Below are 23697 nucleotides of genomic sequence, written 5' to 3' on the forward strand. Positions count from 1 at the left end.
TTTTATAAAATAAATAAGTAACCAATAATGGCATTACAGAGTGCTAAGTGTTATTTCCTTTTTTAAAATTTATTTATTTATTTATTTTTGGCTGCATTGGGTGTTCGTTGCTGTGTGTGGGCTTTCTCTAGTTACAGCAAGTGGGGGCTACTCTTCGTTGGAGTGCGCAGGCTTCTCTTGTTGTGGAGCACCGGCTCTAGGCGTGCCGGCTTCAGTAGTTGTGGCACACAGGCTTAGTTGCTCCGCGGCATGTGGGATCTTTGTGGACCAGGGATCGAACTCGTGTCCCCTGCATTGGCAGGCGGATTCTTAACCATTGCGCTACCAGGGAAGTCCCCTAAGTGCTATTTCGAAGAGAATGTATAAATTGTGCAGTGGGAGCACACCCAAAGGTCATGATCAATTTACCCTGGGATCAAGGATGGCTTCATAGAGGAGACACAAAAGGTAAGAGAGAACATGGTATTTTCAGAGACTACATGGCATGAAATGGCTGAAGATCAGGGTAACAGACAGGGAGTCATGTGAGATGAGCCTGGGAAAGCATTGTATATCAGACAAAGAAGTTATAAGTCAATCTGTTACAAGGATAAAATCTCTTCCTTTATTAAGCAAGGAAATAAAATGATACTATTTACATTTTAGAAAAATGACAGCAACGATGGAAATGTGTAAAATATTTATATTCCAGGGTAAGACTGTTATTAAATCTGGAGACAGGACCACAAATTAAGAGACTGTAATAGTCCAGCTCAGAAATGAAGAAGGTAGTAGCAGTGAACTAAAATAGTAGCTGTGGAGATAAAGAAAAAGCAGATTAAAAGGGAAGAGCTGGAAAAACTTAGTAACTAGATAGAAGAATAGGGAAAATATATGATAAGATAATATTACACATAGACACACGTAAGAACAAACTCTGATGGCATTTCTGGCTGGGTTCATACCAACTAACCAGTTGTATGTGCTGTATACCTCTGGGAAAGTTGCTTAACCTCACTGTGCTTCAGTTAAATCATTGGTAAAATAGGGATGATGATAGTGCCTAACCCATAGGGTTGTTGGACGTTGTGCTTAAATATCAGAGTCACCCTTTTGAGGACATCTATTATAGTTGTACCACTTTCCTCAGGTTTCATCAACATGGTCTTGGCCTCCTTTCTCTACTTGGCTGACTCAGGCTGCCAAGTGAACTGTAATGTATAGCTACACCAGAATTTTAACAAATTGCCTATCACAATCTAGTGCTTGACATATATTTTTCATTAGTACCCGAGAAGTCCATACTGTTTAATACTAACTTCATTGAGAAGTACTGATTCGTATTTTTCAAAGATGTCTAATTTAGTTGAAAACATAAAATTAAGAACCAGGTTGTCTGCATCTTTATTTCTTGTGACAGGAAATGGGAGAGATTGGGCGCTCTTAATTATCTGAGCTGTGACAGTTCCTGATTTATACTTATAATAAAACCTGGTTGTCATTTGAGCCAAGCTGTCATAGGAAGTGTTAACACACATGAAATATGTGGGGAAATAACTCAGAATCTCCCCCACGTCCCACCTTCAAGTTAAACTAAAAACACGCATTGTTATAGAAAATAGCTAAAAATAGTGACCGAGGGCTGCAGAAAAATAAGTGAATCATAAAAATTAAGCAAAAGTCTTTCTTCATACACGGGCTATCACAATTATACCTAATAAAAAGGGGATTTTGTTACCCGAACAATTCAACTGCAACAAATGAATTACTATAACACGTACTCCAAAATTCTGTTCTAGAACTAAAGACATGGTAGTCAATTTCTCCTATAAAACTATAGTTTTAATACCTTATAATGTCAGACTATCTATGTAAGAAAAACAAGAAAGAGGTAAATTTTCTGGAATATATAATTAAACAATTACTAAGCATAGGAAAAATTCCTAATGTCTGCAGTAATCTGGCAATGGAGGTAGTAAATAAGAGATCATGGAAATAGAAAAATTCTATAAAAGAAAAATAAACTGCTGAGTAGAAACTATTTCTGCTGTTGTTCTGTGGAGTGCCTAGTACTGGGGTCATAACCAGAGACACCAGACTCTTATTTTATACCTGATTAAATGGGAAAATAATTGTTTTAGAAAAATAATTATTGAAAAATATGACAAAATACCTTAATATCCATCAAGAATTATAAATTTCTAGTGCTACAAGGGATACTGAAGACTATCCAATGTGCTTCTTTAACAAACAGAGACAATTTGGCCCATAGAGATTATGATTTACCCAAGTCGAACATAATCCTGCATAATCTATTGAGAAACTTATATTTTCAACATCTTATAACAGAGGAAACACATTCTTCTGACTTAAGTAGCAATTGTAAACCATTTCTACAGCAAGTAGAAGATATAATGTTTTGTACAGAAGGATAATGAAAAATAAAAACCTCATTACCCGTGCAGGACTGATGTCAGTGGTACTAAGAGCTAAGTCTCCTTGTTGAGAATTGATAATACTTTTAATCCTCAAATCCAAATCTTGAGCAACTTCCTCTATTGCTTTATAAAAAGGATCCCTGCTGTGCTGGCCTTTAATCAGCTGCATCTTTATCACTGAGAGTATCTGACCCACTGCAATACTGAAAATAGAAATAAGATCACTTTTATAATAGTATGAGAAATGTCAATATGCTTATAAGCTTGAAAATATAATTCTCAGAGTTAATCAACACTTTTCAAAGAATATGGCTTTAATCTTAGAAATCAAACAGTAACATATTTAAGAAAAGGATGAGAACCATTAGAAACAAAATTTAAAAGTTTTTCTAAAAGCAAGTTATTTCAGTAAGGTAAATTACTTCTTCCTTGATTTAAAAGCTAGGGGAAATAATTTAGTTATATATGATATATGATAAAAGATTCAGATGCAGTTATATACATGCAATATACTTAAAATACATACCTTTAGGTACAACGAAGATAACACTAGCCACCTCTCATTAAAAACCTAAAATCCTAAATAACTTAATCTTTTTTTTTAACATCTTTATTGGAGTATAATTACTTTAAAATGGTGTATTAGTTTCTGCTTTATAGCAAAGTGAATCAGCTATACATATACATATATCCCCATATCTCTTCCCTCTTGCATCTCCCAACCTCCCTATCCCACCCTTCTAGGTGGTCACAAAGCACCGAGCTCATCTCCCTGTGCTATGCGGCTGCTTCCCACTAGCTATCGATTTTACATTTGGTAGTGTGTATATGTCCATGCCACTCTCCCACTTTGTCCCAGCTTACCCTTCCCCGTCCCCGTGTCCTCAAGTCCATTCTCTACGTCTGCGCCTTTATTCCTGTCCTGCCCCTAGGTTCTTCCGAACCTTTTATTTTTGAGTTTATTTTTGTGTATGGTGTTAGGGAGTGTTCTAATTTCATTCTTTTACATGTAGCTGTCCAGTTTTCCCAGCACCACTTACTGAAGAGACTGTCTTAGCAATGAATTTGGTTAAGTAGCAGTATACAAAATTAATGCACAGAAATCTCTAGCATTCCTGTACACTAATGATAAGGTTACATAACTTAATCTTTAAACCAATTCAATAAGTATTATTACAGATGAAAAAATTGAGTCTCAAAAAGGTTTAATAGCTTGTCCAAGAACACACAGTGTTTGTTCTCGGCTAGGAAGAAGGTGGTAAGGAAGGAGACTGACCTTAAATACATGATATTGCACTCTAACATGAGAAGCGTTATTATATGGAAGAGGAAATTAAACTAGTTAATACTAATCTAAAGGAAACCAGAGACTGGACCAATTATGGCCAACAGACAAGTATTTTTGCAAACATGAAATCAATTGTTTCTTTATACTGAGCCTGAACCTCAATGAATTTGGGTTGCAGTTCTGCTCTAGAAGGCTGACCTAAAATCAATGTTACAAGGAGGAAGGATTTTGGTCCATTACAAGGAAGACATTAAAGGTGTCCAACAATAAAAGAGGGCTCTTTTTTGAAGTTAAGAGATCTTCATCCCTAGAGGTATCCCTGGAAAGGCTGCACAGTGTCTAATGAGAAGGTGGTGTGGTCTGGCTATGGAGTCAGACAACCTAAGCACACATCACAGCTCCCTCACTTTCTACCTTGAATATGCTATTTAACCTCTCTGTGACTTTTATAGTAGCATAAAGGAAATTATGAATAGTGCTCATCCTCACTGCCTTATTGCCAGGCTTTATGTTTTAGGAAAGAAGCTAGGTTCCCTAACGACACTGGAAACATGACCGTTCACATACAAATAGCTTGTCCAAATAGAGAAGGAAAGTTAGAAGAAAACTGCAGAGAGTGCATTACATCAGTATCTTCCAAATTTGCCTGATCATCAGAATCATACTCAGCATTTGTTTAAAATGTCAGCTCCAGTGAGTACACCTCCACCTGGAGGGCAGGCCGGCTCTAAAAGGGAGAAAGAGGCTGAGGGAACCATACCCAGTTCTTATAATCTTACCAGTTATGAGTCGGGGAGAATGAATGAAGGGTAGACAGAGAAATGTAGTGTTTTCTGGAGGAAGTTCCTCCACATGGACACGTGAAGCCAGAGAAAAAGGAGGTCCCCTCACTAATAAATGAGTCTAAAATATAGGAGCTGTAATGCAAATACTAACAATGTAACTGGTTAATATCTGAAAGGGAGACTAGTAGATTAGTCTCTGCTGATACAAAGAACCCACTCAATGATGTGCTAATTTCAGTGCACTGCTGTCCTTCTTAGGGGTTAGGGGCTCACCTATATGTCATCTGCTGAGCTTGATGTGGATCACGGCCAAACAGCCCTTTGTTAGAGTCTGGTCAGAGCACATATAATAAAAAGGGCCTGATTCTTTAAAAATAAAAAATAACATAAGTAAAAAATAGAAAATAAAATAAAATATCAGCTCCAGATCCCATCTTACTGAATCACAATCTCCAGACAAGGATACTAAATAGCTGCATTTCTTTTGAAGATATCACAGGAGATTCTTATGACTAGACAAGCTTGGGAAACATTTCATGAAAAAATTAGCTCCCTGAGAAAGGAACCATACTTTACTAATCATCATACTAACTTGGCACACAGAAGAAATAACTGATACCACTACTGAATAAATGACCGCTATCACACATAAGAGTGTGAAGTTTTTACTTGTAAGATTAAAAGACATACATTTTCCTATTTTTCATATTATTATTTGCAGTAGAAATGCACTCAGAGAGTTTCAACTTACACTATGGCAGACTAGTTACTCTAGGGGAACATTCCCCTAAGCTTGGTAAGAATCGGGGGAAATCTTCAAGTACCACCTAATTTCTTCCCTAAAAAAGTGACAAAAGCTGGAATGGAAAGTTGAAAGCTGTGAGTGGTAAGCAGGATGAATGGGGGTTTTCCTGAGGACAAAAATCTCTAGTAGCAATATGATCAGGACGCAAACCCTAAGTGGGAGAGAGATTTCCACACTGAGTCTGAACCTTCCAAGGGGGAAGGGAGCTAGTATGGCTTTTATTAGATTTATTCTATGTATTTTATATTTTTGAAGTTTTTTAAAAAAAACATTTTTTATTTGGTTATGACGTAGAAATACAATTGCTTTTTTAAATTGATCTGTGCCCAGCAACACTGTTAAACTCTACCATTAATTTTAATAATTTGCCTTTAGATTCTTGGAGTTTTCTACATACACAATCATATTATCACTAAATAGTTTTATTTCTTCCTTCTCAATTGTTACATCTCATATTTCTTTTTCTTGCCTTACAACACTGAATTGGACATCCAATATTACGCTGAAAAGAAATGAGAACAGGAACTCTTGTCTTGTTCTAAATCTTAAATAATGTGCTAAAACATTTTACCAAGTAGGCTTTCATAGAAACCCTATATTAAGTTAAAGCTCTCATTCTTAGTTCATTTTATGCTGAAAGGGTAGTATCCCTACAGGTTGGGTATGTCCCAACAGACACCTCACCTTGGGCAGTCCCTGGGCTTTGTCCCCTGCTCCCTCAGACTTTAGTGACTATAAGAACAGACCCTCCAGATCATCAAATTCAGCAAGTTCTTTCAAAATAAAAGTTGGCTTCCCTTCTTGACTTCCCTCTCTGACTTTCTTCCTTCCCCCAGTTTTTGGCCTATTTTCATTACATTCACCTACTCATCAATGCATTTAAGTACTTTATAAATATGTCGTCCAGCAGTATTAATTATTTTCGATGGAAGGGTCAATCAAGGGACCTAGCCTGCGATACATCTGTAATCAGAAGTCTGAACGGACTCTTAAGAATTATTTTATGTAAACAGGCACTCTTTTCCAACTGGCTTTTTCTTAATTTTCATTTAAAAACACAGAAAATAATTGGATGAAATGTAGCCAAAATGAAAACATAGTTAACACTATGTGATTTTTCTGGGAAGTAATCTCTAATGGAAGAGTTTTGGAAAAGATTCAGAAGGATAATCAAATATGAAAGTGTCACAGTATCAGTTATAAGAACAAAAAAGAAAAAAAAAAGCTTTCAGTACTATTAAAGGTAAAAGTCACATTTGCCCTCTTTTCCCATTCCTTCTACAAGAACAAATATTCTAAATTTTAAAGATGATATAATCCCCTGAATGAACTGTATTTAGGAAAAATTCATAAGATTTGTATTTCAGTTGCTTGCCAAGCTCAGCATTTTGACCCTTAGCAAAATACCGCAAACACCAGTGCTATGACTAGTCTATTGCTATATGTTCACTATAAGAGCCAACATTAGCTCCTCAAATACCTGCTCAGCAACATAGCATAATTCAAATTCTTGCCTCTAGAGCCTAGAAACTCCTGAAGTTTTAATCCAAATGATGCCAGGACATTTGTCATAGGCACTGGGGATACAAAATGAATAAAAGATTTCTTTTTAAGAGGTCACGATTGATCAGTTGATACAATGAGATAACAAAGGTATAGAGGGGATTTAAGTGGGGAGGTAGGAGAACAAGGAGGTCTTCAGGAAAGCATCCCAGAAGATATGACTACTCTGGATAAACATTAATAGAAGAATTTAGGTGAGAAAGAGGTTAACCAAAGTTCCTGACTGCTAAATGCATCACATTAAAACTCTGGGGCAGAAACAGAAAAATGAAGTTAGTGAGGAAAAACACAATTAAATCCCCAAGACTGAATCAAAACACAGTGACTGAAAGAGAACAATAAGCAATAATACAAATAGTGGGTAATATTTTAATGAATTATTGACTATCTTTACTATATAGAATGACTTGTCTTTTCCCTACCATCTTTAAGAATTTGATAACTATTTGCTAAATAAATTGTATCTTTAAAAACTAAATGTGATTAAAGGTACTACATGAAATGTATCAAAAATGATTCTGAAATATTTTAAAATGAAAAATGTAACACTAGGATTCTGGACTGGATAATTTCAGCTAGACTTAACATTCTATAAATGCATAATATTTAGTCCAATAAATATAATGCAGGTGTGTACTAAAAAGTTGTTATGTAATAAAATTGAAATACAGAATTTTAAACATTTGAACAACAGGGTACTAACTAATTTATGTAACCTGAAACTCCTAATTTAAGATGTTTTTCAGGTGAAAGTACAGTATGTATTTTATGGTGGCACCTACTGGCAAAGTGTAGAAATGCAGCCATACTATAGCTAAGATGGTCTGATGAAAAGCTGGCAGCAGAGAGGTAAATGTGATTTGGATTCCTCCCCTGTCTGTCTATTCCCCACCATTCCTTGGACTCAAAGATTATTGTTTCCCTTCCCTACCACCACCACCACCCTATTATAAGACAATTAGTACAAATTTACACTCAGCTACAAGGGTTAAATACATTTTTATCTCTGAGTTTTAAGGTTGAGGGACAGAGGCCAGGGTGAGATACAATCAGGAGGTAGAGAGTATAGAATTTGTACACCATACTGAGGTTTCTGGATTTGTATCCTGTACCTAATATGGAATCATTGAAGGGTTTTAATTATGGCGGTAACATCTGCAGTTTTGAAAAGACCACTGACAGCAGTGAGCACAAAAGGATGGGGCAACTCAAGACTGGAGGCAGAATGAACAACTTGGAGATAAGTAAAAAAAGTCCAGGCAAGAAAGGATGAAAGTCTGAAAACAGACTTTCCATAAAAAATGGAAATGAGATAGTAGCTACAGGAATAGAGATAAAGAATATCAAAAATGTTAAGTAAGAAGAATTGATGGATCTTAGTGAATGAAGGGACAGAGAAAGGGAGAATGGACTTGAGGACATGGAGAGTGGGAAGGGTAAGCTGGGACGAAGTGAGAGAGTGGCATGGACATATATACACTACCAAATGTAAAACAGATAGCTAGTGGGAAGCAGCCGCATAGCACAGGGAGATCAATTCAGTGCTTTGCGACAACCTAGAGAGGTGGGATATGGAGGATGGGAGGGAGGTTCAAGAGGGAGGGGATACGGGGATATAGGTATGCATATGGCTGATTCATTTTGTTGTACAACAGAAACTAACACAGTACTGTGAAGAAATTATACTCCAATAAAGATGTACTAAAATAATAATAATAAAAAGATATGTTCCAAATTTCTGCTTGGGCAGCTGGAGGCAGAAAGGCTTCATCAAGCTGGGTACTTTGGGAGGAGGTACCCATCAAGCAGGTACGCAGGGAAAGATGAAGATTTAGTTTGGGAGATGCTAAGTTTGAGTTTCATTTGACGTAACAACCTATAGGTACATAAAGATATATTTTGGAAGCTCAGGAAAGAGTTTGGATTTCACTGAAATATGGATTTAGAATTTGCATATATGCAGTCAGAGAGCTAAGTAGAAAATAAGAAAACAAAATCTCAGAAGTTATGGGGAAAAGAGCTCTAAAAGAGAAAATGATCAAACTTCAGGACTCAAAGAGACCAGAGGCTATGCCAACTAGAAGATCATAAGATCTTTCGCAAAACAGCTTCAGTAGAGTGGAAAAGTGAATAAGTGTGAGTCAGTTAAACACAGACAAGTAAATAAGTATTGAGTGCCTACTCTGTGCCAGAACCTGTGCTAGGGCTAGGGAATATTAGTGAAGAAAATCAATAAAGCCCTCATAGAGTTTACAGCCTCATGAGACATATTCAAGATATTTTAAATCATTAGAAATTGGGAAGTGGAATAAAAGACAGTATTTTTTCAAGAATTTGAGCTATAAAAGGAATGAACTGACAAAAACAGAAGATGATTTGTTGTTTTTTCTTATAATCTTTATAGACTGTGGCTAAAGGACTAGTAGAAGTTGAAATTATGAGACAAAATGAATAACCAATGAAACATTGTCCCAATAGGTTACCCATACTATAGGAAATATCCTCCCTTCTCCCCATCTGGACTTCATTTCACCACCATTCTCCATGTCTGGTTAACTCCTTCAAGTTCATCCTTAAGCTCAACCATTAACAAACATACAGGTAAATACTCCTGACACTCTTATCCCCGGCTCCCACAAACTAAGTCAACTGTCCTTTCCTCTGTACATCTTTCCATTATTACATAAATAGAATACATGTTTTAAGTTTTTGATAACTTTACTATTTATAACCATGAAATGCATATATACTTAACATATGCAAAAATCACCTTACAGAAGAAAATAGAGATTGCTCAGATGGACTATTTAAACACCCACTTCTTCAGTATCGTCCCTAGAACACAGATTAATTGCTCATTATGACCAAACAGGATATTCAAAATAGATGGCTGCTAAATTGAAGAACTGAAGTTTACCTTAGGTGCCTCTAAAACGTACTTCTACCCTTTTGTACAAAAGTGTATGTATGGATGTACTTTTACCCTGTTAACTTACCCCAACTAGAAATTCCTCCAAAAAGGAATGCAATTATAACAAATTACATTGGATTGAATATATGCACTTATATCTGTTCCCTCCTAAAGTGCCACTAAAGTGACAAAAAGGAAAATGTTTTAAATCCATAAAGAAAAACAGAATGGGAGAGGAGACAACAGTCGAGAGCAGAGACATATCATGAAAGTACAGAAAGACGAAGAGCAGATGGAAAGGTGATAACTGACTACCCAGAACACAGAAAGCTACAACCTAAGTTAACTGCTAAAAGATACACCAATAAGAAGTAATCTCAGAAACTGAAGGCAATACTGAAGGCTATGGTGAAGGTGTCATTGCAAATAAGAAAGCTGGTTGACAGTCTATGTGAGGAACACTTAGACCCCTGAATCTCCTCTCTTATTCTGAGCAATCAGGCTAGTGCACTTCTGTCACCTCAGCATGGAAAGCAGGATTACGCTGAAGAAACTAAGCCAGAGAGGCTCCAGACCTATAGGTACCAATGACTGAAAACAGAGGGACTGAGCAAAAGTCTACATATTGAACTGGGTGGCTCAGCATCAACCTACCCTCCCTCAAATCCCAGAATATTGCTAGCCAGACTTACTGCTTTCAGAAAGAGACTAAAGGATGCCATTGTGGAAATTTTGGGGTAAGTTCCAAAGAAAAGACCTGCAATTATTCACATTTGGAGAATTCCCAATAAAAGAGCCAAGTGGCTACTATGCTATAATGAAGTCCACTGTATAGAGTTGCTAATCACCCTTATAGGGTCTCATTCCTAAATATGAAACAACAGTCCAGAATCACCCGACATTTTAGGAACATGAAAGAGGGCAACAGAAGCAAAAAGAAAAACATTCAACTAGATAAAACAATGACTATCCAGGAAGCAGATGAAAAATGATCATATAAATTAAATAACCTTGGAGAAATAAATGAAGCATAAGATCACATACAATCAAATGTGAGAATAATGATATATATCTCCCACTTACTTTTTCTCAGGAAGATACTTGAGCAAAATAAGGGGTTTAACCAATTAAAAATAAAGTCATGGAATCCTGGAAACAAGGCAGAGGCAAAGAAAATTCACAAGGTGATGAAGCTTCATGGCTGACACTCTGAAACAGGCCTAGCAAGCAAAAGTATACAAACTGAATGAAGAAGATAGATGACTCTAGAGAAGGAATGTCTTCAAGGGCAAAAATAAGAACTGATAGATGACCTAATAAAAAAGAATAAATTGTATACTTTCATTGGCAAACGATAAAGAATTGATAATAAATATATAAGAAGCAAAGCAAGAGAAAAAAGTAGATAATCATTGACTCCAGAAAAAACCAAAAATATATACAAGAAAGGAAGTATAATAACAGTATATAATACAGCTTAGCTGTAGGTAATAATTACTGAGTTATAATAATATAAACTCTAAAATATGATTTAACCTGATACTGTGGTATAACTATATTAGAAGGAGAGAAGAAGAGAAGTGTGTGTATGTGTCTGTGTGTGTGGTAGGAGGGGGAGAGGAAAAGAGGAGTATTGGGAGGTTGGTGAGTGGGTGGCAAATCCTCATCTTCCATGGTAGGAAGTTAATAAATAATGCCTAAAATTGAAACTCAAAATTAGCTGCATAGACCAACAAGGGCTTAATATCCAAGAAACAGACAGCTCATATAACTCAGTATCAAAAAACAAATCAACTAATCAAAAATTGGGCACTAGACCTGAATAGACATTTTTCCAGACAAGACATACAGATGGCTAACAGGCACATGAAAAGATGCTCAACATCGCTAATTATTAGAGAAATGCAAATCAAAACCACGATAAGGTATCACCGCACACCTGTCAGAATGGCTATCATCAAAAAGTCTACAAATAACAAGTGTTGGAGAGGATGTGGTGATAAGGGAATCTCAAACACTGCTGCTGGGAATGTAAACTGGTACAGCCACCATGGAAGACAGTATGGAGGTTCCTTAAAAAACTAAAAATAGAGCTACCATATGATCTGGCAATTCTACTCCTGGGTATATATCTGGAAAAAATGAAAACACTAATTCGGAAAGATATATGCACCCCAATATTCAGAGAAGCACTATTTACAATAGCCAAGACATGGAAGCAACCCTAGCGCTTAATCCAACAGGTAAGAATGAAATATTGCCATTTGTAACACTGTGGATAGACATAGAGAATATTATGCTTAGTGAAGTAAGTCAGACAGAGAAAGACAAATACTAAATGATATCACTCATATGTGGAATCTAAAAAAATAAAGACAAATACACATATATACAAAACAGAAACAGACTCACAGACATAGAAAACTAGTTTATGGTTACCAAAGGGGAGAGGGGGGAGGGATAAATTAGGAGTACAGGATTAATAGATACAAACTACTATACATAAAATAGATAGGCAACAAGGATTTACTGTATAGCACAGGAAATTATACCCAATAACTTATAATAACCTATAATGGAATATAAACTGCAAAAATACTGAAACACTATGCTGTATACCTGAAACTAACATGATATTGTAAATCAACTATAGTTCAATAAAGATTTTAAAAATAGCTGTATAAAAATTTCATTTAAATGAGGTAAATAGAGAAATAAACACACATAAAAATATTAAAAGTCAATTCCTCTGAGGGTTTTATTACTGTAAGTCTATAGTACCATTTGACTTCAACAAAATATATTTATTTTGCTTTGCCAAAAATATAGTATTCTTTAAAATTAATTATATTGCTATCTCAGAAGAAATGGCTGGCCAATATATTATTTAGAAATTCAGATGTCACTGATATTGAATATAAGTCATATTCAAACCCTCTTCCAAATTCACTTCATTGTAATAGATATCCATATAAGAAGACAGAAGGAAACAATTCAGAATAAAATCCTGAAAAAAATTCTTCTTGGAATCTTAAAATGGAAACATGTTTCGTAGAATAAGATATAGCGATTAAGAGAATGGGTCCCTGGGTCAGAAGTGAATTCAGATCCTAACTCTGCTACTTAATAACAATGTGACTAAGGTAAGTTACACCAGTGCTTCAGTTTCTTCCTCTCTAAACTGAGTATTTATCTAGCAACTACAATGTAAGGTTTTTTTTAATGATCAAATGATAATCCCCATAAAGAGTTCAGTGTAATGTCTGATACATAGTAAGTGTTCAATAAATACCAGTTATTTTTATTAGTACTATGCTATGGCATACCCATCAAACTGACAATGATCTCTCATAATTGCTAGCATATACAACCCATTTCTGCCCCCCACAAATTAATCTAAAATTAACTCACCATAAAATATACCAATATTATAAATAAGAGTCTATCTGATTAAAAACACCTCTTAATTCCAGTATCATTTAAAAACAAATCAAAAACTTATGCATAAGAAAATGACAGACACCAAACACAACGGGAACTACGAACCTACAGCCTGCAAAAAGGAGACCAGGAGGGAGGGAGATGCAAGAGGGAAGAGATATGGGAACATATTTGTATGTATAACTGATTCACTTTGTTATAAAGCAGAAACTAACACACCATTGTAAAGCAATTATACTCCAATAAAGATGTAAAAAAAAAAAAAGAAAATGAAAAAACCTAGCAGAAAACAGAATATAAAATTCATCATATTTTTATTAATTTCCTGACTCATTCTTGGTATGAGTTTCCTTTATTGCTAAATAAAAAGTTTAAAGAAATTATCTATTCAGTCATTTCCAATCCTCAAATATCTATTTCTTCCAGAAAAAAAATGAATGGTAAGCCCTCTTCTCTAGTCAAATTTAATTTGAACATGCCATTTGACTTTGGCAAAAATTTTAGAATGACAGGTAAGCAGAAATTTAAGGGGAAAGGTCATGTGATTATAATTTATTTCTAGATATTTTATTAATTGAAGTATAGTTGATTAACAATGTCATGTTAATTTCTGGTGTATTCTTTCCTATTATAGTTTATCACAGGATATTGAATATAGTTCCCTGTGCTTTATAGTAGGACATTGTTGTTTACCTACTGTATATATAGTAGCTTGTATCTGCTAATTCCAAACTCCTAATTTATCCCTCCCTCATATAGATATTTTGTTTCTTCTTCCTAGCTTAGTCTGATGCTTGGTCATTTCAATAGCTCTTAATTTTTAATCTACCTCTGATTCTGTGAAGTTTTAAAGACAGACTAATAACACACATTTGTCATACCTTGGATTTGGTATTTCTCCAAGAATTTCATCTAATTTGTCAATGAAATTAATAAAATTAGACAATCCTTTTATATGTGTCCTTAAAGGATCAGATGGTGGTGGTGCATATCCTTTCCCTCCAAGCTCTATTGTTCTAATAAATGATGTAGCCACCTATGAATTAAAACAAATAATTTGGTTATGTTTAATGATTTAGTAAGTTAAAACTACACCTTATTTTATGAAGCTAGGCACATTTACATATTTCTAGGTACACAGGTAAAGAGAAGCACTTTTTATAACTCATGCCACATTTTCATTCGGAAGCAAATAATCAAAGAAACAACTGTTATGTAGAATTCATGCCAGCAAGGGTGATGGCAACACAGGTGGAGACTGAAACTGAGGAGCCAAGTTAGAGACAAATTAAGGGCGTAAGAATATGTTCATAAGAGTATATCATTGTTGGGAATTCCCTGGTGGTCCAGTGGTCAGGACTCTGCACTTCCACTGCAGGGGGCTCCGGTTAGATCCCTGGTCGGGGTACTACGATCCCGCAAGCCGCACAGCATGGCCATAAAAAAAGAGTATATCACTGTCTATAAAGAATTAAACAGTGGTATCCTATAAAAAATAAATATATTCTTAAATAGACTGGCTACTGGAATTGTTATATGGAACAAAGGGATTTTTCTGTGTCAATTGTGTTGATTTATTCAAAGTTGAACAATTAATTCAACTCTTCCAAGCCTTAGCTTCTTTATTTGTAAAATAAAGATTTAGACTAGATAATCACTAAGCCCCATCTAGCTTGCACATTTTAGGATCATTTGATCATGTGTAGTTCAAAAGGTCTTGCCTTTACAATGATAAAAATACGTATATATAATATGATGGCTATACATTAGGCCATCTCCATCAAAGACAAAATGTTCTAAAGCTGTATTTTCCAAAGCATATCCTAAGAAAGGAAAAATCTATGAAATTTAAATAATCTGGGGAAAGTTCCATGGTTAAATAACTTAGGAAATGACAGGTTAAATAACAAGGTTAACTTAAGCAGGTTTCTTTATGGTAGGACTTCTTGAAAGAAGTATACATGCATTACATATATCCAGTAAGAGTATACACGATTTCCAACTTTTTGCCCTTGGAAACATTTAGTCAAAGAGCATTGAACAGGCACTTTTGCCTCTGGAAATAATTTATTCAAGGAGAATCTAACAGGGTTAGCACTCCGCAGAACACATGTAGGGAAACACAGCTTTAGAGAAATTCTCCCTTATGAACTATATATATAGTAAAATATACAGTAAAAAACAAAACTACCACGGATTTTCAAATACATGACATAGAACACATATTCACAATTTAAAAGTTGCTCTGTCATAGTTAAAAGAATTCTATATTAAGGTACACGGATCCACTGTTCAGAGAGTCTTTAAAATAAATATTGAAAAGGTAACATGTCCATACCAAAAAGATAGACATCTGTTTCTCTCGAGCAGCATGTTTCAAATCAGTGAAGGCTTCTCTTCCAAGTCCTCTATCAGGAATATTGAGAATATGAGCCAGAGCCAAGTCGTTCTTTGAATTCACCAGCAGGTTTAAATATGAGTAGATAATTTTCTTTGCTAGTAACTGTACCTGTACAATAAAATATTTTCTTCATTGAAGATTTCTAAATTCATAAATAATCTTTTATTTATTTTTTATTGAAGTATAAGTGATTTACAATGCTGTGCCAATCTCTGCTGTGCAGCAAAGTGACTCAGTTATACACACATAAACATTCTTTCAGATTCTTTTCCATTATGGTTTATCACAGGATATTGAATATAGTTCCCCATGCTATACAGTAGGACCTTGTCGTTTATCGATTCTAAATGTAATAGTTTGCATCTACCAACCCCAAACTCCCAGTCCATCCCTCTCCCCCCACCACCTTTGGCAACCACAAGTCTGTTCTCTATATCTGAGTCGGTTTTTGTTTTGTAGATAAACTTATTTGTGCCATATTTTAGATTTCACATATAAGTGATATAATATGGTATTTGTCTTTCTCTTCCTGACTTACTTCACTTAGTATGATAATCTCTAGTTGCATCCATGTTGCTGCAAATGGCATTATTTCATTATTTTTTATGGTTGAGTAGTATTCCATCGTATACATATACCACATCTTTATCCATTCACCTGTCAATGGACATTTAGGTTGTTTCCATATTTTGGCTATTGTGAACAGTGCTGCTATGAATATAGGGGCACATGTATCTTTCTGAACTATAGTTTTGTCCAGGTATATTCCCAGGAGTGGGATTGCTGGATCATATGGTAAACTCTATTTTCAGCTTCTGAGGAGCCTCCATACTGTTTTCCATAGGGGCTGTACCAACTTACATTCCCACCAACAGTGTTGTAGGGTTCCCTTTTCTCCACACCCTCTCCAGCATTTGTTATTTGTAGACTTTTTAATGATACCCATTCTGACCAGTGTGAGGTGGTACCTCATTGGAGTTGTTTTTTTTTTTTTTTAACATCTTTATTGGAGCAAATGAGTTGATATCTCATTGTAGTTTTGATTTGCGTTTCTCTAATAATTTAGTGATGTTGGGCATCTTTTCAAGTAACTACTGGCCATCTGTAGATCTTCTTTGGAGAAATGTCTAATAAGCTCTTCTGCCCATTTTTCGATTGGGTTGTTTATTTTTTTGTTGTTGAGTTGTATGAGCTGTTTATATATTTTGGAGATTAAGCCCTTGCCTGTCGTATCATTTGCAAGTATTTTCTCCCATTCCAACAATGTTTTTTTAATACGCAGCAAAAATACTTATGATCATTCAATGACAGTATCTCACTCAGCTCTTTGGGAAAAGAGAATTGCCATATAAACCAAAAGTTTGGGTTAAACAATGAACATATCCTGGCTCGTGAAACAACTTGCCACCAATGAGAATCTATAAGTAAATAACAACTATCATAATTGTTGGAAAATGTCTCTTAGAAAATGATATAAAAGATACAGCTGCATTTCTGATGAGACCTGATCTCATTTCCCTACATACATTTGCCACTAAATAATCACTAACAATGAAGCTCCCTGAAGCGTAGGGAATGGGCCAACTGCCACTATTTGGTCCCATACCCATGTCTCTTTACAGGGCAAGATATAAGGGCTGAAGTTAAATTGTTAAATTTCTGAAGAATTACTAGATACTGACTTTCACAATACCAAATAACCAACTAAGAATTAAAATAGAGATTCAACCAAATGTTAGCAAATAATAGCAAGTAGTTGATGTTGACATTAACTGGCCTAAAACAGAGCTATAGACTGTTCAAACACAAGATAAGTAACATTTGTGAGAACTTGATAGGGGCAACAGTTCTTTCATATATACGGCACTTGTCCTTCACAGCCAAGTGATAAACCAGGGTATTCAATGATCTTTTTCTTAAAATTAGCTAACTATAGCTTTTCAAAGCCTTGCAACTTCTAGTATTACAGAAGTGATACTGTGAACTCCCACAGGTAACAACTACAAAGTATTAGGTAAAAATTTTAAAACATAACTATGTAAAGACACTGGAAAGCATCCAAAAAGCAGACACAAGCTGGAGGACAACTTAATGTTAGAAGAACTGCAACAAGAAGGGTAAGAATTGCAAGTTTGTGCTTATTCAAGTCCCTACAACTTCCAGTAAAGGAGGGGATGCAACTTATCATGTGAACCCCTTAAATAACAAACATTAAATATTAAATAAAAAATTTTAAATAGTATTTAAAGACACTGGTAAGTGTCCAAAAATTAGAGGCTGGAGGAACATTTAGTTTTAAAAGAACTGCAATAAGAAGGGTATGAATTAAGTTTGTGGTTTACTGGCCCAAGTTTCATGACTATAGAAGTGACTAAAGGTGCCAGAGATTAGAATTCAGAGCTGGGAAAACAGCTAGAAATTTAAAGGAGGAATTCCTGGAAACAATTGAGAGCATAATATCCAAAACCCCTAGCTGACAGCAAAACTATGCAAGCATGGGGAAGATTCCAGGGGGTCCATCAAAAACACAGACAGAAAACAGAAAGAAATATATTAGAAAGATTGAGCTATAAAGAACCAGAGCTATGCATCTGAAGGTTTGCTAAACCGAGTGCACTCTACAACTGTGTATAGCTTAAGTGGCAGAAAACTGAAGCTGAACAGGCTTGAAATGTTAAGTATACAAAGCCAAAACCTGTCAGAACAACTGGAAAATTCATGAAAATCCCTAGGAAAACGGAATCCACAGAAATAAGCTCCATATCTCCCCCAAATGCTTGGCTGACTGCCAAATTTGGCAGGCAGAGGGAAGGCTTATAAAAGCCAAGCTAAAAAAATCAGCGAAGGGAAACTATAAGAACAGATATCCAATGCATACCACCAAGGAAACAAACTATGAAGTTGGAATCTAGGCAAGTTACCTGCCTACTAGAAATAAAAACCAATGTTCCTCAGAAGAACATGAGAAAAAACTGGAGTTGTTATAAAATATTACCTGAAATGTCTGGGTTTCATCCAAAAATTACTAGACAGCCAAAGAAAAGGGACTGTGACCCCTTCTTAGGATAAAAAACAGTCAATAGAAAATGTCACCAAGTGGACTTACATGTTAGATTTTCAGACAGAATATCAAAGCATCTGCTCTAAATATAGTCGAAGAACTAAACTAAAATGTGTTCAATGAATTAAAGGAAACTATGTTATCAGTGACTTAATAGAGGAATGAGAACTGAAAAGTGGACACTATAAAGAGAAAATTCTAGAGATAAAAAGTACAATAACTGAAACAAAATTTGCTTGGTGTGCTCAACAGCAACTTGAAGAAAGTGAAAGAAACTATCAGTGCACATATAGATATATAAATAGAAATTACCAAATCTGAAAAACAAAAGAGAAAAAAAGAAGAAGGAACCAAAGAGATCTGCAGGTCAAATTAAACAAGTCTGACATACATGTAATTGAAATCCCTGCAGAGGAGTGAAAAAAACAGAAAAAATATTTGCTGAAATTATGGCAAAAAGCATCCCAAATTTGGTGGAAAACATCAATTTATAGATCCAAGAAGTTACTCAAGTAGGAAAACACAAAGAAAATCACTCCTTTACACTTAAACTCTGACATCCAAAGATAAAAAATCTTAAGAGCAGCCAGAGCAAAATGACACATTACATACACAGGAACAATAGTAAGGTTAATAGAACATCAAAAATTAAGTATGTAAGCTAGAAGACAATGAAACAACATATTATATGTGCTGAAAAATGATCTTAAAAAGTACTTTACAATTACAATAGTCAAGATAGCACAGTATTGATTTCCTTCCCATGGCAGAAACTTGGAACCCAGGTGATATTCAGTCTTAATTTTCTTATTTCCTTTGAGGCACTAGGGGTGCTTCCCTCTTATTTTATAATACTGGGTTGGCCAGAAAGTTTGTTCATGTTTTTCTGTACCATCTTACGGACAAACTCAAACGAACTTTTTGGCCAACCCAATAGATACATTAAACAACAGAAAAACATGTTTTTATGAACAAAGACTTCTCACAGGAGTATCCATTTTCTTGAAAACAGCACACAAATCTTGCTGTAAACTGCCAATGTTACAATTTAATTCTACCTTTCTTCTGTGAAAGAAGGAAAAAATATTGCTTATATAATGAGTGTCAGGAAGTTTTCAGGCCCATAAAGAGAAACTTAACCTGTCTCCTTATAAACAGTAATATATAGCATTCTAATATAAAAATATTACAATTTAGTCATTCCCCTAATGAGGGTCATTTAGATTCCTCCAAATTTTATTATAAGCATCGCTGCATGTATATTCTGATACTGATCTCCCTGTATATATGTTGAGTGTTTTTATAGTACTGCTGGGATTATAGAGAATGTACTTTTTTATTATTTTAATAGATACTGCCAAGTGTCCTTCACTTGTACCTATTTATACCCCCACCAACAGTGAAGGAGAGTTCCCATTTTCCTATATCCTAGCCAATACTTAATGTTATAAAACTTTTAAAGTTTTACCTATTTCCTCTGTTACCTGGAAGACTAGGAATCTTTTTAAAAATGTGTTGGCCATCTTTATTTCTTTTCCTGTTAACTGACTGCATGGCTTTCTATTGTGTAATCTGTTTGCTTTTTTCTTATTCATAGTAGTTCTTTTTATATTCTAGATTTTAACCCTCATATATTATGTACTGGCAAAGATCTCCTCTCAGTCTGTTTCTTATATTTTACCACGTTAATAATATAGGTCAAGAAATTTTTACATTTTGTAATGATCACATTCATTAATCTCTTCCCTAATTTTTTTTTGCTTTCTGGGTCTTAAGAATCCTTCTCAACCTTGAGATTATAAATGTTTCCTTTTAATAAGTGAATATAAATTGTAAAAACAAAACCAAAAAAAGCATAGTATTTACAAAAGGACAGACACTCAGATCAATGAAACAGAATAGAGTCCAGAAAGAGAACACAGATATTGCATTTGATTTTTGATACAGGTGCAACAGAAGCAATAAAGAAAGGACAGTCTTTACAATAATTGGTGTGGGAGCAACTGGTCATCCGTATGCAAAACAAATGAACTTCCCCTAAACTTCACACCTTTTATAAAAATTAACTCAAAGTAGATCACAGACCTAAATGTACAGTATAAAATTATAAAACTTTCAGAAGAAAACATAGGAGAATATCTTCATGACTTGGGATTAGGAAGACTTATTAGATATGACAGCAAAAGTACAAAACATAATGGAAAAAAAATGATAAATTGGATTTCATCAAAATTAAACTCCTTGCATGAAATTCTCTCCTTATTCTCACACTCTCAACTATTTTCACCCTGCTCTGGAATCCTGTTTGTTTTTAATTCTTAGATGTTGCTCCCAGAATGTGCACTTGAAATCCTCTCCTTGCCTATTACCCTGGGAAAATAGACTCACAAATGCTAAACTCAACTTATGCTCAAAACTCATGAAATTCATAAGTCTATCAGTGACTGACACCTTAGCTAAAGACCCAATAATTTATCATCTGTAAACTCTAAGAAAATATTTTCCTTATTAAAATTAAGATTTCTTAATATTCTGTCTAATCACATTAACTTAAGAAGCACAAAAGAGAGTTAAAAGGTAGAAATAAAACTTACAAATCAATAGGAAGTCTCTCAGACAGTTATAAAGGAAGTTTCAAGTTCATACACATCTTAAAAGCACTTCTAAAGATAACATGCTTTGGTATTATTTAACTTTCATGTAAAAAACAATTCTTAAAACATGTAAGGCAGTCAGGGTCAATTTAAAAAACCTCAATGCACAGGAAAAGGTTACCTTAAACATGGACTCCAAATAAAATCTAAGCAAAATTCATTAAAACAAAAAGTTTGATATGAATTCTATGAAACTATTTTTCTTAAATATTAAAGATACTAAATGTTACATTTGAAGAGAGGCTCCCTGATTTTCCAGTATAAAGAAGCAATTCACATATTCTCTTTCTTATCAACCTGTTATAAAAATGCATATGAACCAATTATAATTCTCTACATAAATATTAATACTTTCTGATACTTTGTCTATTTTATTAATCTTTCTACTATTTTATGAGTGCCCTGAGAGCAAATGATGTATCCTTAGGCCCTAAAAGAATGACTGGCATAAGAACAGGTAATCAATCCATTCTTATTAATAACTTCTCAATCAGCATTTGTACAATGATAAACGAAAGAAAAATTAATACATGTATTTGCCCCTTTTAGATATTTCAAAATAGAAACTATTGATAAAAACTTATCGGGAAGTTGGGATCAAATAAGTGCTCATATATTTTTATTACATTGCCTTAAAAAGAAAAGTACTAAGATACAACTAAATTAAAATCATCTTTAAGATCTGTCCTAAAATGATCAAGGGATCAATCCAAGAAGAAGATATAACATTTGTAAATATTTATGCACCAACCATATACAAGGACTTCAATACATAAGGCAAATGCTAACAGCCATAAAAGGGGAAATCGACAGTAACACAATAATACTAGGGGATTATAACACCCCACTTTCACCAATGGACAGATCATTCAAAATGAAAATGAATAAGAAAACACAAGCTTTAATGATACATTAAACAAGATGGACTTAATTGATATTTATAGCACATTCCATCCAAAAAGAACAGAAAACACTTTCTTCTGAAGTGCTCATGGAACATTCTCAGGATAAAATATATCGTGGGTCACAAATCAAGCCTTGGTAAATTTAAGAAAATTGAAATCGTATCAAGTATGTTTTCCGACCACAACACTATAAGACTACATATCAATTAAGGAAAAAAACATAAAAAATACAAACACATGGAGCCTAAACAATACACTACTAAATAATGAAGAGATCACTGAAGAAAACAAAGAGGAAATCAAAAAATAGCTAGAAACAAATGCCAATGAAAACATGATAACCTAAAACCTATGGGATGCAGCAAAAGCAGTGCTAAGAGGGAAGGTTATAGCAACACATCCTACCTCAAGAAACAAGAAAAATTTCAAATAAACAACCTAATCTTACACCTAAAGAAATTAAGAGAAGAAGAAAAAAAAACCCAAAGTTAGCAGAAGGAAAAAAATCAAAAAGATCAGATCAGGGCTTCCCTGGTGGTGCAGTGGGTGAGAATCTGCCTGCCAATGCAAGGGACACGGGTTCGAGCCCTGGTCTGGAAAGCTCGCACATGCCGCGGAGCAACTAGGCCCGTGAGCCACAATTACTGAGCCTGCGTGTCTGGAGCCTGTGCTCCGCAATGAAAGGACGCGATAGTGAGAGGCCCGCACACCGCGATGAAGAGTGGCCCCCGCTTGCCGCAAACAGAGAAAGCCCTCACACAGAAACGAGGACCTAACACAGCCAAAAATAAATAAACGAATGAATAAATTTTAAAAAAACAAAAAAAAGTGGCTTCCCTGGTGGCGCAGTGGTTGAGAGTCTGCCTTCCAATGCAGCGGACAAGGGTTCGTGCCCCGATCCGGGAAGATCCCACATGCCGCAGAGTGGCTAGGCCTGTGAGCCATGGCCGTTGAGCCTGCACGCCCGGAGCCTGTACTCTTCAATAGGACAGGCCATAACACGGAGAGGCCCACATACCGCAAAAAAAAAAAAAAAAGATCAGATGAGAAATAAATGAAAAAGAAAAGAACTACAATCCTGCAGCCTGTGGAACACATTCAAAGAAATATAGACAAGATGAAAAGGCAGAGGGCTATCTACCAATGAAGGAACAAGATAAAACCCCAGAAAACTAACTAAATGAAGTGGAGATTGGCAACCTTCCAGAAAAAGAATTCAGAAAAATGATAGTAAAGATGATCCAGGACCTTGGAAAAAGAATGGAGGCAAAGATCGAGAAGATGCAAGAAATGTTACAAAGACCTACAAGAATTAAACAACAAATTAACAGAGATGAACAATACAGTAACTGAAATGAAAAATACACTCTAAGGAATCAACAGCAGAATAACTGAGGCAGAAGAACGGATAAGGGACCTGGAAGACAGAATGGTGGAATTCACTGCTGCGGAACAGAATAAAGAAA

At 35.1% G+C, this 23697-nt stretch overlaps 1 protein-coding gene across 1 annotated transcript in view; it reads right to left on the bottom strand.

The window, feature by feature from the left end:
• PARPBP (PARP1 binding protein) overlaps positions 1–23697 on the bottom strand; it is a 71193-nt gene that overhangs the window by 15898 nt on the left and 31598 nt on the right. The window contains exons 5-7 of the mRNA XM_024732169.1: positions 15549–15719; positions 14092–14246; positions 2437–2620 (exon numbers count right to left, since the gene is read on the bottom strand). Of these exons, the coding sequence (XP_024587937.1) occupies positions 2437–2620; positions 14092–14246; positions 15549–15719 (510 nt within the window). The remainder of the gene's footprint in view (positions 1–2436; positions 2621–14091; positions 14247–15548; positions 15720–23697) is intronic.

This window comes from Neophocaena asiaeorientalis, unplaced genomic scaffold (genome assembly GCF_003031525.2).
Source record: "Neophocaena asiaeorientalis asiaeorientalis breed wild unplaced genomic scaffold, Neophocaena_asiaeorientalis_V1.1 scaffold418, whole genome shotgun sequence".
Classification (NCBI taxonomy): domain Eukaryota; kingdom Metazoa; phylum Chordata; class Mammalia; order Artiodactyla; family Phocoenidae; genus Neophocaena; species Neophocaena asiaeorientalis.